Source organism: Nannobrachium achirus (assembly GCF_963921795.1).
Source record: "Nannobrachium achirus genome assembly, chromosome: 15".
NCBI lineage: Eukaryota > Metazoa > Chordata > Actinopteri > Myctophiformes > Myctophidae > Nannobrachium > Nannobrachium achirus.
The window spans coordinates 45557735-45576578 of record NC_137822.1 but is presented as its reverse complement, the minus strand read 5'-3'; the positions used below and the strand labels follow the sequence as shown (position 1 = coordinate 45576578).

General features: G+C 44.2%; 1 protein-coding gene across 1 annotated transcript in view; it reads left to right on the top strand.

Annotated features, from left to right (window-relative positions):
* The window catches only part of LOC308299899 (tenascin-like), a gene marked incomplete at both ends in the record, with an annotated part of 71213 nt that overhangs the window by 44700 nt on the left and 7669 nt on the right, over window positions 1-18844 (top strand). Inside the window, 9 exons of the mRNA XM_080743679.1 lie at window positions 3540-3812; window positions 6090-6365; window positions 7123-7395; window positions 9273-9590; window positions 14441-14713; window positions 16535-16657; window positions 17185-17328; window positions 17914-18033; window positions 18347-18490. Of these exons, the coding sequence (XP_080599805.1) occupies window positions 3540-3812; window positions 6090-6365; window positions 7123-7395; window positions 9273-9590; window positions 14441-14713; window positions 16535-16657; window positions 17185-17328; window positions 17914-18033; window positions 18347-18490 (1944 nt within the window). The remainder of the gene's footprint in view (window positions 1-3539; window positions 3813-6089; window positions 6366-7122; window positions 7396-9272; window positions 9591-14440; window positions 14714-16534; window positions 16658-17184; window positions 17329-17913; window positions 18034-18346; window positions 18491-18844) is intronic.

The following is an 18844-nucleotide window of genomic DNA, read 5'->3' as shown; positions in this document are numbered from 1 at the left end:
CAGATCAGTGGTGAAATGCATTCATACAAATGCAGGCATACGCACCATTAGGGCTGGGCAATATGGAAAAAAATATATATTGTAATATTGTAATGATGAGGATGATTTGGCTTATTGACAATAATATAATATTTTTCCCATTTTTAAACATTTTCAAAAATGTACCCTTTGGGTTGCTAATGGCTCACATCGCTAATGGCACACAAGGTGAGCTTGTAGCTATTTTAGCCGAAGTATAGGCAACAATTACAAAAACAATTGTTTTATGTGATTAAAAACAGTAAAAGACAACACTTGTGTCATATCAAAATAATCCCAAAACTCCCATTTGATATCTATTATCATATCAATTCACAATGTCCTCAATACAATATCATCAATAACATGTTGCCCAGGCCTGTACAGAATGTATAGGCTACTAGCAGCTCTGTCATTCTGCTGATAGTGTAGCAATCACACCTCACTCTCACACTACACAATCTAAACTGCATGGAGAACATGACATAACAGCCCTCCATACATGTGTTTCCATCAACTGTACGTGTTAAATGTAATGCTTCCATCTTAACCAATGTGCCATGTGTCACAGCCACTGTTTGTGTCTAAAGCTGAGAGAGACAGTAACCTGTAGGGGTCGCCAAATCCCCCCAAAACATGTCACTGACTGAAACCAAGCAAAGGTGCATGGCCATCAATCAGAATGGCCAGGCTTTATCGCTCCCTCCTCCATCCCAGCTCCTTCCAAAGTGCATGACGCCCCTCCCTCCCCCACAGTATGTCCTTGCATCGTGGTGAGTGTAGATGCTGATGATGATGTGCTGCAATGATTGCAAAAGAAACAAAACCAACAACCAACCAACCAACAAGCTGACAGTGTGTCCATGTTGTTTATCCATCTCATGTTCAACTCATCCCATCAAACCTTCATTCATTCACTTGTGTTGACCTGAGAGTTCATTTTGCCCGTTGGATGTCTTGCCTGAACTAAACTACTCACAGTAATAATAGCCTAGGAGTAAAGGTCCTTGTACACTGGGGGGGGGTGTGTATGTTGGTGGGTGGGGTGATCCTGTGCGATTATTTCACCTGTTACCTCCCGGTATAGCTTTGTTTTGACTTGAAACCGAGGTCGATTTTTTTGGGAATATAATCATCAACCTGTCTGAATAGTTTGCTGGGACATATTAGCGAACGCAGACCTTCATACTTGTGGGTTCCCCAAGTTATAATATCAGATCTGCAAGCTTGTGCCACTCTGCGACGCAACACGCTGTAAGCTTCATGGTACTGCATATAATATGACTGACACTAAGGTCTGACAATCTAGTCTTGTTTAAAGCAAAATCTAAACATCAATGTTTTGATTCATCATAGATTTTAACCGTGACTGTTATGTTAAATAAATGTAAATTCCTTACCAGGTTGCATATAATTCAAACCTTGTTGTATCATTAAGGTTAAGTAAGTAAGTAAGCAAGCAAGCAAGCAAGCAAGCAATAAAAGCAAGTAAGTAGGCTTAGTAAGTAAATACATACATAATGAATACATTTCAGCGTTTAGTTACAATCCACCTGGTTATCCCGTGGAACTCATGCCTTGTACTTGAACTTGCATGTGCATGTAAATCAACAGGAATGTCTCACAGCATGGGGGGAGGACTGGTTTCAACAGGATGTAAAATCCCTGCTTGTTATGAGTGCAGATGACGTTCATAATTGGACTTATGAGTGGATGCATGATGTTGTATGAAATGGTTCTGACTCACTCATCTTAGCTCTGTCCCCCATAGCCACCTGTTTACACTGCACAACACTTCATTACATGAACCACTTAAAATCCTTACTTGGTGAAGCGGCCTGCGTCAAGGTAGCCTGGAGCCAGCCTGTTCGCTCCGTTCCCCGATTTTTTGATGTCTCTCCGCATCACGGTCTGGAAAGCCTCCTATCTCCAAGAGGAGGTGGGACATAGAAGCGGGATTCACACAGCCATGGCTTCCGATTGGTTTTTGGTGATGTCTGTCAAACACACCAGCGTGTATCCTTGGTCAAAAGCCGCACGGAAAGCCCTCCTCGCGTGTGTATTGGCTGGCTGAGGATGCAGCTACCCTGATTCGTTGGAACAGCACCACGTGGCTTTCCAGCCACCGCGGCTTCCGATTTGGTCTGTGGTGTGGGGCGGAACGAATACACCGGTCTGTATTGGCTGGCCGATGACGTAGCTACCCTAACCCTGCTCTGATTTGTTGGAACAACACCCAATCAGCAACGTCCTCGTTACGTCACACAACGGACGTTTGGAAATGCGAGTCAACTGAGTATTTTCCAGACTGTGATGCGAGAGACATAAGAAAATCGCGGAACGAAGCGAACAGGCTGGCTCCAGGCTAGCGTCAAGGGGTTATTAATTATTAATTGACAATAAATGTGCAGGCCAGTCTCTATTTACAGACACTTTAATAGGCTCCTTAATTCTTTCCTTGGTGTCACATGTTTTAAATGTTGGTGTTAATGACCACTTCTTCTTCCCACTTCCTGTCATAACTGCTGTATTAGTGGAACCCTTCCTCCTGACCAGTGGCGTGTCCAGGGGGTGTGGCCTAAGCTTGCACCCCTGGACTCTGACTGGCCAGTGACCACTCCCATAATAATAATAGCAATGTAATTTAGCTTGTAATGACATCCCAAAAAGGTTTGCAGAAAAAAGTCCCTATAATAGTCGATCTAAAATCAGATTACAGTGATGTGCAAAAAGCATTTAGGGCCTACATTTTTAGGATACCATTTTTAAAGCTAGGGGGTGGCAATTGCCATCCCCTGCAAACCCAAATCCCGCCCCTGAAATGCACCCCACTTGGGCCAACCCAGTCCAGAAAGCCTGGACACACCACTGATCCAAACATATGACTTTCTGTTGTGCATCCTCTACTGAGATATTCAGTCAAGTACAAGTGGAAGGTGGTGAGTGACATACCTACCATATTGTACTGTACATAACTTCCTGTTTTCTTACGTCATATATGGCAGCGTACATTACTTATCAAACACCAGATCTTTTTTTTAACCCATTTGGACCTAAGGCTGATTCTAAAAACGTCTTGCGGAAGTCTTGAGCACCGAGCAGGCGCACTAGGTTACACAGCAGTAGCATTAGCATGCGCACGCACAGTAGCGTTTAACTGCTATCCCAGGATTTACCGGGGAAATCTCGCTATTCCTACGTCCCATCATTTCGACTAAGGGAGTCGGCAGGTTAGCTACTCACCCGCGTCACGGTTACTGAGGGTTTGGCTTAGGTTTAGGCATAGAGGTTAACATTCACCTGCGTCAGCAGGTTAGCTTTTCACCCGGCCGAAAGGATGAACCGACGAACAGATGTTATGTCGCAATGTCGACACGCTCCCGGTTTTACCACCAGGCAAAGGCTGCTTCAAGTTTCTACCGTGATTCTGGGGGCTTGGTCTAAGTGGGTTAAAGAAAACGCTAGCATGTAGAAAGAAATGGCTTAGATGAAAACCTCTAATAATACGTTTCTCTCTTTAGTCAACGAGCCGGCGCTTGGAAACCTTTACGTGTCTAACTTAACGTACGAGAGCTTCACGCTCTCGTGGAACGACACGGAGGGACAGTTTGACGGTTATGTCCTGGAGATTATTGACTCTGATTGGCTGACAGAGCCGGAGGAGCATAACGTGTCCCAGAGCGCTAAGTCCCATGACGTCACAGGGCTGCGGCCCGACACTGACTATGTAGCCTACCTGTATGGGACTCTGAAAGGCTCCAGAACGCACGCTGTCAGTATGGTTGCTTCTACAGGTATTTACCTTTCATACATATTATTATTACACAATATATACCATTCATTCATCTATAGATTATTTTGGGGAGTTAAGAAGTAAATAAATAAACCTTTCCTCCTTCATTATATATTTTTTATAATTCTGAAACATGGACTTGGGCTGTATGCATAAAGCTATAAGAATAGAAGTTCTGATCCAAGACTAATTTAATAATACTACGTATAACAAATAAACAAATAAATGAATACCAGTAAGACGCCTAAGGGCAAAAAGCAGGACCTAAGTCATTTGCAAGTGTGATTCGAGTTGCGGTTGATGTTTAAGTTGTGGACAAAATATTTTCCCAAATATGGATATGACTGACGTCTAACACCATAGATGTCTTATGTTATATAGACCACATGGGACTCACACAATATGTCCATATACAGTATGGGCATTCCCAGCTATGGGCTTAATATTGATGACATCAGGGATCTCTATATATGGGCATACAAGGGACAAGGACGGAATGTGATGTCAAAATGTGAAGTTCTCACAACAATGTGATGTCATAGGTCAGCTATAGACATTGAGGCGTTACCATCTGACGTTACTGACAAGTTTTCATAGTTAACTGCGACCTATGGTCGCAAAAAATAATAATTATCAATGCATACATCATGCATTAAATCATACCTTTACATAAATCATTTTAAATAAATCTTTATTGTGGTCGTTGCTAAGTAAAGAATAAAATTCATCGCTAAAATAATACAAATCCCCACGCATAACTCTGGCCATAATAGAAAAGGATCATTGTTGATGAGAAATGCATAAGAATATTTGTTAAATGTGACCGTTTTTGACACAGCTATAAATACTTTTTAGTTTTTCATGTTATATGAAAAAAGGGAATTGTCGCTACGAATTGAAATATTGGTTGCACAGTTGCAGTCTAGAGTCATGTCATGAAGAATCCAGAGAGCTGAGATAACAGTCAGTATCTGGCCATATTCTGGATAATATTCCACCACAGTCCCTCCATTACTGACATCGTGGTATTTTACAGCGCGATGGAAATGTCAATTGTGCGTGTAATTGATTTACTCCACTTGAAGTACCAGCCGCAGAAAAGGCAAGAATGACACATTAACTGCACTGTGCATACAAACGTCTGATGTTGCTTTACTAAAGGATTCGGCTGCATTCTGCCTTGTGTAGGACTTGCGTTTAGGAGAGCCATGAAGTGGCTGATACCAGGCTGCCTGGTTCTGACGTCTTCCCAGTGACGCCACGGTGAAGTGAAGTAAGGGCTAATTCAGTCCGCAGCGTTCGACCACATCTGATCTACAAGCCCACGATGTGTTGTGAACTTCAGATCGTTGGCCTTGATGAATCTCTGATCTGAACTAACTTAAAATGTAGGCAGGGCTCATCTACTTGCACAGAATAGTTCCCTGTTCCCGTGATTCAAACTCAAAACTTGTTCTCAACTTGCGTAGCTGAAAAAACAGCCTTATTCTCTGTCACAGATATACAGTATGTTATCTGTGGGACCTGAAGGAAGTGTTTGTGACCTTATTAACTTGGTGTTTTGGTTTAATTTGGTGTTTCTTGCATGGGTGTGAGGGCAACATGGGGTTAGAATGTGGGGGATTCACCAGGACAAGATATAACATAAAACCGAACATGCACAGGCGATAAAAAAAAAACTGTAACAAAGTTATTATACATAAAACAAACAAAAAAGAATGTGCAATGTTTTCTATGCAACAGGTCTTTAAAAAATAAAAAATAAAAAGCGAAGTCTTTTATGGTTTAAAGCGTTATAACACCCAAATAGAGGTTTGGGTTGTGTAGTTACTGTAGTTACCTTGCATGATGTAACTCCACATTGTTGAGTAAAACAAATAGTGATGTATTGGAAGAATGGGCTTTACCTGCTTTGATCGTTCATGTTCTATAAGAGGGACTGTGATAGCTGTTTCACTGCACAGTTTGTCAGAATATCATTTTGTAATCACGGAGCAACTGAGATATCTATACGATTTTTCACAGTCGTGTCATGGCAATGTAGCAACACAACCCAAACCTCTACCAAAGAGTCCATGCGCTTTAAGAAGCAAAAACAAAAACGGTCAAAGGTTAGCACTCCTATTCTAAACATCCACTTTATGCAAACTAACCCACAAGTCTGACATTGTATTTTCTAAAAAGAAAAGGGGGAAAGCACTTGAAAGAAACTTGCTGTGCCGTCATTAAAAAAGACAAACGTGAACATACATCCTGTGCTTTTCTCTTCCCCTTGTAGCCCCAGAGCCTGAGTTATCCAGGCTAGTTGTTTCTAACATTACCTCAGACAGATTTGCTCTGTCGTGGAGGGCGGCAGGAGGGAAGGCTTTTGATAACTTTATAGTAGAAGTCAGAGAATCTGCTTTACCCTCGCAGGCGGTGGGGCGCTCCCTGCCGGGAGAGGCGCGCTCCACGCTCATGGCCGGCCTAAAAGCCAGCACACGCTACGACATCAAGCTGTATGCTAGCGCTGGCGGCCAAAAAACACCGCCCCTGTACGCCGTAGCCACCACAGGTATTATACTATACACTGTGCCATGCACTGGATCACGCACTGCATGTGTTAGTGGTAACGCCCCGGACACATAGTCTTAAAATAATCTGCCCTATTTAAATCTTAAAAGTCATACTGTGTAACCTTTTCAATTAAAAAAAGTGTGTTTTTTTGAGTGGTGCTCCTGGAAGGAGCTAAGCTCCGACATCTGGCTTTGTCCGGACTCTGAAGCGTGGCCTACATATGGCCTACATCTTGACACACACCGCTCAAAGTTTGTTGTACGCCCAGGGTCACATTGGCCAAGCTTTGCGGGACGCTTAATGAAATTAACTCATAAATAGCGGTAGTACCGCTTACTTCACACTAGGTGTGATGTTTCACTGGTATATGTTTCACAATAACCCATCCACATAAACATGTTTTGGACAACTTCTCAAGTGTCTGCCCCAGACACTATTTATGTATTTTGAAGTTAATAAATACCATGTCTAAGAAAAGAACACTATGCTTTCCAAAAATATCCTCGTGCTAAGGCCCTGCAACATTCGCTTTGGAGCGATGCTTCCGTGGTTTTGTTTCAGACTAAATTGTGGGAATCGCTGTTCTAACTGAACCATAGACAGACGTCGTTGTATTGACAGCGGTGTTATCAGCAGGTGTCACCCAAAAAAAAAACACAACTAAAATGAACGTTACACAGTATGAACTTTATAAACGATACCCACAGCAAAACGACACCAGCGCTGAACATCCACATTGTTCTCTTCTTGTCCAGAGGACGTGCCACAGCTTGGCACCGTAGCTGCGACGTCCGTAAACCCAGACAACTTCACGCTGTCCTGGAGCACGCTGTCAGGACACTTTGACGGCTTTGTGATCCGTGTCAGCGATTCGGAACAAATGACCGACACGCTGGAGTTCACGATCGATGGCGAAGTCCAGAATTTTACCGTCTCTAAGCTGGCGGACGCCACGGCCTATGACATTGAACTGTTCGGTATTTCTCACGGCCGTCGCACGCCCTCCGTGTTGTCCCATGCCACCACAGGTACTATGGATTTTACTGTTCCGCCTCACGCATACTGTATATGCTGTAGTGCATCAAATCCACGTTATGTGTGTAAGGGAGCACTTCAGCCTTGTTCAACCTCGTCTTCATATAATTGGTCCTGGCTAAATGCTCATTATGAGATGACACTGTAGAAAAGAAACCGTATTTGGTCGCGGCTTCATGACGACGAACAACGCGTCATAATCAGCACTTATAAACAGGACTTCCTCTAAGTCCGATTCGTTCTGATAAGTAAGTGTTTGAGAAGGAGGTTTAAGTGAGATTTTAGTAATCAACAGCTATTCTATACCCCATCACTATACGTCTACCCACTGGTGCGACAGAATCGCTCAGTGAATTGCCCTGAGACATAAGCTTTTAGTAAGTTCACCTCAGCGAGCCCCATCATTGAGATTGCAGGTTTTAAGTAAACCTACTCAGTGAGCATCGACTCGCAAGCTTTTAGTAAGTTTGTGATCGAGGCGTAAGAGATTCGCAGATTCGTAAGAGACTCAAGGACTTCAGCAGAAACTAGATAGAAATCGAATTAGTCCGACAAAGAAGAAGACCTGGGCCCCTGGACGTCAGTCCTAAGACTAGCTCTAAGATACCAAGCGACCCTTTAAGAGTGCTGTTACACACTCGCTCTATAATAATACTATACAAATCTGTAACAGACACCATATTCTTTTTCTCCAAGGAGAAAAAGCCCACAGAGAGTGTCTATAGGACTTCCCCCTGAAGCTAATTTTGCCAGTGCCTTACCCGGCGTTCACCCGGCGTTACCCACTACCTGTGAATTACAGGCAAGGCAGCTCGCAGTCCCTAAACGGTTCTTCCCCTACATTATGCAGACTCCGTTATTTGTGCCTGGAGGTGTGGCCGTAGGCGTGTTGCCTAGGCTTGTTGTTGTACTTTCCCTAAAATTGCTATCTTGGCCACACACGTTTGGGAAAGCACATAGCAGATTCTAAAACCACCCGCAATGCCAAATTCGTTTGGCCAAATTCGCCTGCATTAGACATGTCAGGAGTCTGGCTGCCGGGGAACACAACGGCACAACATTCAGAGGGCTCCTCTCTTAATTCTCTGCGAATCTATGTGATTCAAATTTTCTTATAACCAGTAGAAGTGAGGGTGTCAATTCCTTGTGCCAAGTTTCTCTATAATCTGTATATCAAATATAAATATATTTCAAGGCAACATCGCTCATCCATGGGCAGAGGTAGAGGGCGTAAGATTGCACTGGTTAATAAATGGCTTGCGCAGTCTTCTCTTAAAGGCAATGGCATCTGACACGGTGATTGGTTTTAATATCGTAAAGCCCAAACCACATCAATGCATCATGTTACGGGTAGCGCAGGTGTTCGCCCATTGCGCAATGCTGAATCCCCAGATAGTGGCTTTAGCGAACTCGGAAATGGTGCCATCTTACAATGACCATTAGTAAGGGCTAATTGTTTGAAGATATGGTTGAAAATGGGTGAAGTGCCCCTTTAAGAAGATTCTGCCAAGATGTTGCATCAAGTCTAGATTACTACTACAGTACAGTTGAGCAAGATCTGAGCAACATTTGCTTTTATACACATGCCTTAAATGCAGCCGCTTTTAATCTATCTATATTTGATCTCCTCTTTTTTTAATCTTATGACAGTTTTTTATGTGCTTCTTTTATGATTTAGCAAAAATGGACAACAGTTGAACAATAAGTATGGTACTTTTGCAACCATTGCAGACATCATTATCTAAAAACCCTTATGCATGGCATCCTGTTCCCTGCCCATATCGCATTTTTTAACGTATTTCTTTCCCCCTCTTCTGAAAAACAAATCAAAAAACGCCCCTCCCTCCCTCCGTCACATCGCCCCCTGCAGCTGCTTTGCCCAAAGTGGAAAACATGACCATTACGAACGTTACGCCGTACGGCTTCCGGGTCACATGGGAAATGAAGGATCCGGCAGAGGAGGAGACGGGGGCGACAGCGCCCTCTGGTGGCGGGGGTTTCAGTCACTTTCAAGTGGTGGTGACAGACTCTGGTTGGCTGCTGAAGCCGCATGAGTTCACCATCCCGGGCAACCAGACGTGGTTGGACATCTGGGGTCTGATCACTGGCATAGGCTACGATGTCCGGCTGACCGCCGTGTCCAACACTGGCCTGTCCTCTCGGCCGCTGACCACGGTGGCTGTGACAGGTACCGCCCGCACGGTGCACCCGAGGGACTTAAAGGGATAGTCCACCCCCAAAATGACATCAATTATTCATCCCATGGAGACTTGAATTCATGGATGCTTTTTGTCATATTCCTAAGCCAATCATTTGAGGAGACTCTTTAGCCCCTTTTCCACTACCGGGCCGAACCAGAACTAGAACCAGAACTTTCAAGAACCCAGAACGTTCAAGTTCCGGGAATAAGTTCAGCTTACGTTTCCATATAACCAGACCTAACCAGGAAGGCCAAGAAAAAAAGTCTGTAGTCATACAAAAACTGTCGCCTGCGCATAGCACTTAAAAACAGACCAGAAAAGACTTGTTTGAAACGTAAAACTATTGAACAAGTCAGATATTAAGAGCTTTTAACAGATATGGACACGGGATTGGCACAATGGAAGACACGTGTCTTGTTTTTAATAGAGTATTTAAAAAATGGCAGTGTTTTGTTGTGAGAGCTTCTCCTCCTGTCTCCTCTCTTCCAAACAAGAGCAGCAGCACTGCTGGCCCCGCCCATAGGTTCCCAGAACTCAAGTTTAGTTCTACTTCAAGAGCAGAATGGAAAACAAGGTTCCAGGAACCTTGTCTGAAAGGGGACTGCCCATATAGTAAGTCTCGGTGTACACAATACAGATATATAGTTGAACGTTTAGCTTGGTAATTCAATGTAATCTCAATGGAAACCAGCTTTAAAGATACAGGAGACGCTCCAAACAAAGCTTTGAAAGCTTTAAAGCTGGTTTCCATTGAGATTACATTGAATTACCAAGCAAAACGTTCAACTATATCTATAGTGTGTACACAGCTTTACATATCATTAGTCCTAATTGCGACCGTCAGGTCGCATTTACTATCAAAACCTCCACCAGCTGTCCGTCCGTCAGTCTGTCAGTCAGTCAGTCACACGTCACACTTTTGCCCTGCTCATATCTCCGCAACCGTTGCCCCGATCCATGCCAAATTTTGCACACACACTCCTTGCCTGCCAAACCACAACCTTACAACCCATCAATTCTCACAAGGCCCTCTTCTAGCGCCACCATGAAGCCGATTCTTGCTAAACACATTTTTGGACACTGCTCCTACAGATTTGGCCCTAAAATCACGCAAATTGCTACACAGTATGTCTACACTCATGTCATCAACATGGATCTGTCCCATATAGCACCACCATCAGGCCGTTTTTTTCAAACACATTTTTGGACACTGCTCCTACAAATTTTGCCCTAAAATCACGCAAATCGGTACACACTTGCTCTACACTGATGTCATCAACATGGATCTGTCCCATTTAGCGCCACCTTCAGGCCGATTTTTTAAGACACATTTTTGGACACTACTCCTACAGATTTTGCCCTAAAATCACGCAAATCGCTACACAGTATGTCTACACTCATGTCATCAACATGGATCTGTCCCATATAGCGCCACCATCAGGCCGATTTTTTCAAACACATTTTTTACATTGCTCCTACACATTTTGCCCTAAAATCACGCAAATCGATACACAGTATGTCTACACTCATCTCACCAGTAAGACTCCCTAATCGGGAGATAAGCGACCGTAGGTGGCTTATCTCCACAAATAGGGCTAAAATTTGTTTTTCCAAAATCTTCCTGATCCATGTTGATGACATGAGTGTAGACATGCTGTGTAGTGATATTCGTGATTTTAGGGCAAAAACTGTAGGAGCAGTGTCCAAAAATGTTTTTTAAAAATCGGCCTGAAGGTGGCGCTAGAATAGGGCCATGTGAGAAATGAGGGGTGGGGTCTCCGCGTTGCCTTGGCGGACGAATAGGTACCGGCCCCGGCTCTCCCGGACGCTCCTAGCCCGAGTTACGGCATGTTATGTGCGCTGCAGTGGCAGGGGGTCCTCCACTGGGGGCGCCACCACTTTTGCATCCGTTCTGGAGCACCAGGAGTCGGTGGTCCCCGGGAATTCCCCGTGAGCAGCCCCGTTGGGGTGGTCATTTGGTCATTTTTGCACATTTGGTCATTTTTTACATCTGGGGGTCCCCCAGGGACCTGGGGGTCCCTGGGGCTCCGGGGGTCCTTGGAGGTTGTAGTTTGGCAGGCAAGGAGTGTGTGTGTAAAATCTGGCATGGATCGGGTCAACGGGTGCGGAGATATAAGCAGGGAAAAAGTGTGACGTGTGACGTGTGAGCACATTTGGTCATTTTTTACATCTGGGGGTCCCCCAGGGACCTGGGGGTCCCTGGGGCTCCGGGGGTCCTTGTTGTAGTTTGGCAGTCAAGGAGTGTGTGTACAAAATTTGGCATGGATGGGGGCAACGGTTGTGGAGATATGAGCAGGGCAAAAGTGTGACGGACTCACTGACTCACTCACTCACAGACAGCCGGTGGAGGTTTTGGTAGTAAATGCGACCTACGGTCGCAATCAACATGGATCTGTCCCATATAGCGCCACCATCAGGCTGATTTTTTCAAACACATTTTTGGATACTGCTCCTACACATTTTGGCCTAAAATCACGCTGCGACCTGACGGTCTTACTGGTTTGGTTAGGGTTGGGTTTTAGGGTTAGGTTTAGGCATAGTATTTTCACCAGGTTAACATTCACCAGATTCTGACTAATGGGATGTAGGAACAATGAAATGTCGGACCAATGCCATGGCACCGTCTGAAACCGTGCTATGGAAACAAAACCAGAACCATAAAAAAAAAAATAGGTCCAGGTTCTGGAAAGTTCTGGTTCCGCCTCGTAGAGAACAAAGCAGGCTCTTTGTGTCTGACTCTGAACCACAGGAATGCAACAAAAACAAAGCGGTTAACTATCCCTTTAAAGGGGTATTTCACTCTAAAACACCTCTGGGGGTCATTTTAACATCCTTGTTGTGTGGGCACCCCGGATAGTCTTTAAGTTGCTTGATTCAATATTTAGATGTTTGATCTTAAAGTGAAATACTCTTTTAATCCTTTTCTCGCCACAATAACTCAACCTTGTAAGCATGCATGTATGTATGTATTTGTCATATTATGAGAAAATATAGAGAGTAAAGAAATGGAATGTAGATCTTTGCTGTGTCAGACAGAAACGTTGTATGTCCACAACTGTTGCACTTCAGGAAATGAAAACTAACGTGTTCATTTGGTCTCAAGTTCTTTTTACATACTTTTCATTGGCTCAATATATCGTTGTTGTCAGGTGGAAACCTTGTATGTCCAAAACCGTTCATTTTGTATTTATCATTTTAAAAATAATTCAAACTGGTGAAAATATCCGATCTACTTGTAGATCGGCTATTTTCACTACTTTGTACAAAAGAACAAACTATTTTTGAAACTTGGAGATACAAGGTTTCGGCCCAACAGTGACTATATATAAAACCCACAGACACACTTTTGCTTTCAATAATCTTTCAAAAATAGTGAACATAGCTGATCTATAAGCTCACAATGTGTCAAGATGGGACATGTGAGCTTGTAGATCATTTGCACGCCACTCTTGTATGGCGAAGCAGGGCATTCATTTACTTTATTCGAAGTTGACATATGGAGATACAAGGATTCTGTCAGACAACTACTGTATCGTAAATTGAGACGAGCGGCTGATGACCATTGTTATATAATAACTAGGTTTAATGTTTGACATGTTTCTCATTCCCTTTTGTTCCCATGATGAGCCGTCGAGCAAACTGTTAACATGATGAAACTTTCCTCTTTTCCAGAGCAACCTCCTTAACATTAACCTTTCTGATTCTTTCTTTTGAGCGTTCAACCCGTTTCCTATGGTATGCAGCCTTTCGCCACAAGGAGGCGGTGTGGCGTTCCCTTCCTTTTCCTCTCATCTTCTAAAATATGAGCAAGCAAGCGTCAACGTTTGCTTGCTCATATTTCAAACGTGTTTTCTCACAGATTTCTGAGATTTCTGCTGCTGCTTCAGTGGGCATTTAATAACGATATGATAATCACACGATTACGTCCTCTGACATTTTTTATAATCACAGCCCTCGTGTTTGATCGGACCGAGTTTTCATGGAGTGAAAACTAAGGGTTTTAATGAACTATTTGAATATGACTAAACAAACAAAATGTCTGAAACAGCAGGAAAACACTGATGAATCAACAGGGCATTTCCAGCATGAAAAGAAATGTCTCTTGATTTTAAACTGACAATCTCATTCATCCATTGATCTTTTAAGTGCATCCAGGCTGGTCTTAACTCGTTTACTGCCAACAGACGAGTTTGACGCGTCCTACCAACAAACAATGTTTGCTAAAAATCCTTTTTCACAGACTTTGGAACTGACCTCATCAAAGTATGTTTTCCTAACCACTGAAACCTCACTTTTACTTCACTGACCAAGGTGTCCTAAGGGTCTGGACTTGGTCCTCTCTTTTCCCCCCCTCTCTTCCCCAAATCTCTTTGCCGAAAATAGCTGACCCTACAAGCTCACAACGTTGTGAGCTTATAGGTCGACTATTTTCGCAGAATGTTTGCCTATACTTTCGCCTATTTTCTCTTCCTGAATAGGTATGCCTGGGTTCATCCGTTTAATCCTAGTTAAATCTCACACGTAGGGAATGCATCGAGCCTCTCTGTGACTTGAACCGTTCTCCCGTCGACCTCCGTCTCGCACTAACGAATGAAACGAATAACGAAGCATGGCAAGACTTACGATGTCGGACGAAAGGCCTCAATCCTTAAACCCGACGGAAACTCGACTTTCAACGCCTCCTGGTCGCCTTGCTTCAATCTCAACCGACGTCTTCAGCTCTCTCTCTCTCCCTCTCTTTCCGAAATCGATGAACGGTGCTGGAAATTAAACTCAGTCTTCGGGCGCCCCAAAAAATGTTTCCTTCTCAAACCAGAGGCGGAACCAGAGGTGGAGCACCTGTTCGTGTCGGACGTGACGGAGGACAGCCTGCGTCTGACGTGGACGGTCGACGAAGACTTGTTCGACCGGTTCGCCATCAAAATAAGAGACAGCAAAAAGCTAGCCAGTCCGCAGGAGCACGTGGCCTTTGGCGACGAGCGGACCAAGGTCCTGAGCGGACTGATGGGCGGCACAGAGTACGAGATCGAGCTGTACGGCGTGTCGTTGGACTGGCGATCGCAGCCCGTTACCGCGGTGGCTCACACAGGTATATGGAGGGCGCTGGGACTGGTATGCAATTGTCTAGGCTACTACATCTGTGAACAGATGATGCTACTAACCATTCTTCTGAACAGGCTTATTTATAGGTTGAAATCATGGGGCTCGCCTCGTCGGTTGGAAATGAAGCCTTCTCAAACAACTCAACTCGATACCTACATTCCTCTCTGATTGTAAAAATGGAAAATATCAAATGTTTATAGTTGTGAAATGATCTTACTATAAGAACATAATGCAATATGGTGCCTCATCAGTGACCTATGAAGTGGTGCATATAAGATAACTGGTGTGATATATAGAGTGATCATTGGCAGTTCATCAAGGGGGATTATTTTATGTATGGAATCTTGGGAAAATCTCGATTGTCCGACGTCCCATTAGTCCGAATTAGGGTTAGGGTTAGGGTTAGATTTAGGAATAGTTTTACTGAGGTTAGGCTAAGGTTAGGGTTAGGTATCATCAGACTAATGGGATGTAGGAACAAGGTTAGGTTAAGGTTAGGGTTAGGTATCATCAGACTAATGGGATGTCAGAACAACGCTACAGACCCGTGAATCTTTTCATTGTAATCTCAGAATACACCAGAGTGACCCTCACGGCTGTAAAAGCTCAATGTCAGCATTATGTGCCCGTCTACCAATTCCATGCAGTTTATTTTAGTTCATCATTATGTGTTTAAAGTGTGGCTCGCTCAGACATGGCTCTTAAGCGGCCTACCTGCCTTGTTGTCAAGTGACACGACGTTCACTTAACTGAAACCAAACGCTCCTCTTCCCCAGTCATCCTAGGGCAACTTTGATGGGCCACTATATTTCCACCTTCACTGCAGAGGGCCACATTGCATATTGCTACGTCCTTAATACTACTATACAAGTCGTTAAGCTACTATTATAGACTGACGGAATTAAAGCAGGTCATGTTTGAAATTGTAACAGCTGAAATCAATAATAATCAGTATTCCGGCATTAAGTGAAGGTGGGGGCCGCATGTGGCCCCCCGGGCCGCCAGTTGCCCATGTATGTCCTAGGCCTAGGGGAAACAACATGACTCTCATAGATATATCCTAACCTTCACTCTTGTCAACACCAAGAAAATACAGCAAGGGCGAGCGTTCCAGTCCTAAAGACGCGCCCTTCCTCAAAAAAAGACATCTACGAGAGTCCTAATCAGGGACATGCTGGGCCCCTGTTTCAGTCCGGGAAAAAGAGGCCCTCATTGCACGCTAGAGCTCTATAGCGATGCTGCTACTCAAAGATTTGCCATTTCAGATCATGACAAGTGACAAGCCAGTGGGCCAATTACATGAGTTATATTTCGTCGTTGTCGGGTGGAAACCTTGTATGTCCAAAACCGTTTGTTTTGTATTTATCATTTAAAAAACGAATTAAACTAGTGAAAACAGCCGATCTACAAGCACACAACGCCTCGCACCGCGAGGCGTTGCGTGCTTATAGATCTGCTGTTTTCACTACTTTTGTGCGACGCCCTTGTATGATGAAGCAGGGCTTTGCTTTGCGAAAAAATGTACACATTTGAAACTTGGAGATACAAGGTTTCTGCCCGACAGTGACAATTTACTTTGTTGGCCGCCCAGCCCCCAAAATGGAATGAAGGCCGACATTTTATTTTATTTTTTTTCCTAATGGGCGGCCAGGACTGGCCGGGAATGAACCGGCCGTTCGGGAGTTGTCCCGCTTTTCCCAATGGCCAGCACGTCCCTGCCTAATCTAAGACTAGTATCCTCCTGACATGTCCTCCCCTCTCCTCTCCTCTGTTCTCCTCTGCTCTCCTGTGTTGCATGCTGCTCCAGGTCTAGGCTCTCCCAGGGACCTCCAGTTCTCTGACATCAGCGACACCTCTGCCACGGTGGAGTGGACCATGCCTGGCTCCAGGGTGGACAGCTTCCGCCTGGTCTACGTCCCGCTGTACGGAGGTGAGAGGAACATTTACACCGTTATCTTTGCAGATTTGATTCCTGTTTCGGTTTAGCTTCTTCAGTTAGACAGCATTTCAAGAAAGCGAGTATGTATTGAAAGTGAGAAAGTGTATTTACTAGGGGCGGCCAATATTATCAGCCTTCCAATATTATCGACAGATAATAGCATACTAGCCTTCCCTAACACAGGCTGATTTTGGTCTAGAGGGGGCGGATCCACCAGCTGAAAACAGCTGGTGGATCCTATTGGTTTATGATCTGTGCCATGGCCCGCCTCCCACTTCCTATGCTAGAAATTGCATCGGGTTACCCCAGGCTTTTATTTTTCTTCCTATCGCCAAAATAAAAGCCTGGGTTTCCGAGGCTAATAGCATACAAATCTTTATATAATAAAACAATTTTATGCATGCCATACTAAAAAATGTAGAGCAGGAACCAATGTGTTTGTTGTGCATCTGTGAGGTCTTAACTAGATATTATATTGATATAACAGTCTCTGTCTCTGTTCTCCCTCCATGCTTCAGGGAACCCGGTCCAGCTGACGGTGGACAGCGATGTGTCCCGGACCACCCTGACCAACCTGAGCCCAGGGACCCCCTACCAGGTGACGGTCACCGCTGTGAAAGGTCTGGAGGAGAGCCCCCCCACCACGGGCACTGTCACTACAGGTATGACACTGTAATGATACTCACACTTTATTGGTTGCTCGGTTGATAATAATTTGATATTCATAAAATAGTGTCCTCGTCAACTCGTACGGTGAAACAGTTGTCAATGTCTTTTAGCACATATACAAATGCAAAGCTGATGGTGCCAATATACAGTATATTACAGTATTTATATTATTACATTTTGTAGATTTTCTCGATATTGCGGTTAATACCCAGAAGAAAATTGGTGATGCTGCATATATTTTTCAGAAATGTTTCTCTGTGCAAAGTCAATGAGGAACCAATGTTTTGTGTTACAATTTCTAACCAATGGAGCGACTATGTTTCTCGCCAATATTTGGAGTTTGATCATGGCACAACCCAAACATCTACCAAAGAGTCATTGTGCTTTAAGTGTGTAACTCTGGAGGTTACAAATGAATAAATGAATAGTAAGGAGTTTAGAATGTTGTGAACATTATTACAGCACAAAGTGATACTCACTGTTTGTGTGTACGCGTGCGTGTGTGTGTGTGCGTGTGCGTGTGTGTGTGTGTGTGTGTGTGTGTGTGCGTGTGTGTGTGCGTGTGTGTGTGTGTCCAGATCTGGATAAACCCCAAGGTCTGACAGCAGTTAACGTCACGGACACATCAGCGCTGTTGCTATGGCAACCGTCTGTTGCCACCGTGGATGGATACGTCATCACCTACAGCGCTGACTCAGGTTAGTCACGTGTTGTTGTCTTGTAGATCTGCTATTCTTTGAGGGGGAAGGAGCTGGCTTTGTCTGGTACGAAGCATCCCGGACAAAGTGTCCCGATGGCCTGCATCTGGCCTACATCTGGCCTACATTTGGCCTACATCTGGCCTACATCTTGGCACAAAGTGCTCAAAGTAGACAATTTAGTATTGAACCCTGAAGGAATCTGCCATACCTATATATGGGGTTTAAGTGGTTTATGTTGTTGTCTTGTGGTGCAGTGTCTCCCCCTGGTGGAAGAGCATGTCTCATTATGTTGTTGTGTCTTGTGGTGCAGTGTCTCCGGTGGAGGAGCACGTCTCGGGGAACGTGGTGGAGTTCGAGATGGGTTCTCTGGTTCCTGCCACCCGCTACACCGTGGACGTCTACGCTACCAGAGAGAGCCAGCAGAGTGCCTCTGCAACCACTGACTTCACCACAGGTACATACTGTAGTTTAACTACTGACTTAACTACATACTGTAGTTTAACTACTGACTTAACTACATACTGTAGTTTAACTACTGACTTAACTACATACTGTAGTTTACCCTCTGCTACCACTGACTTCATTACAGGTACATACTGTAGTTTACCCTCTGAAACCACTGACTTCATTACAGGTACATACTGTAGTTTACCCTCTGAAACCACTGACTTCATTACAGGTACATACTGTAGTTTACCCTCTGAAACCACTGACTTCATTACAGGTACATACTGTAGTTTACCCTCTGCTACCACTGACTTCATTACAGGTACATACTGTAGTTTACCCTCTGAAACCACTGACTTCA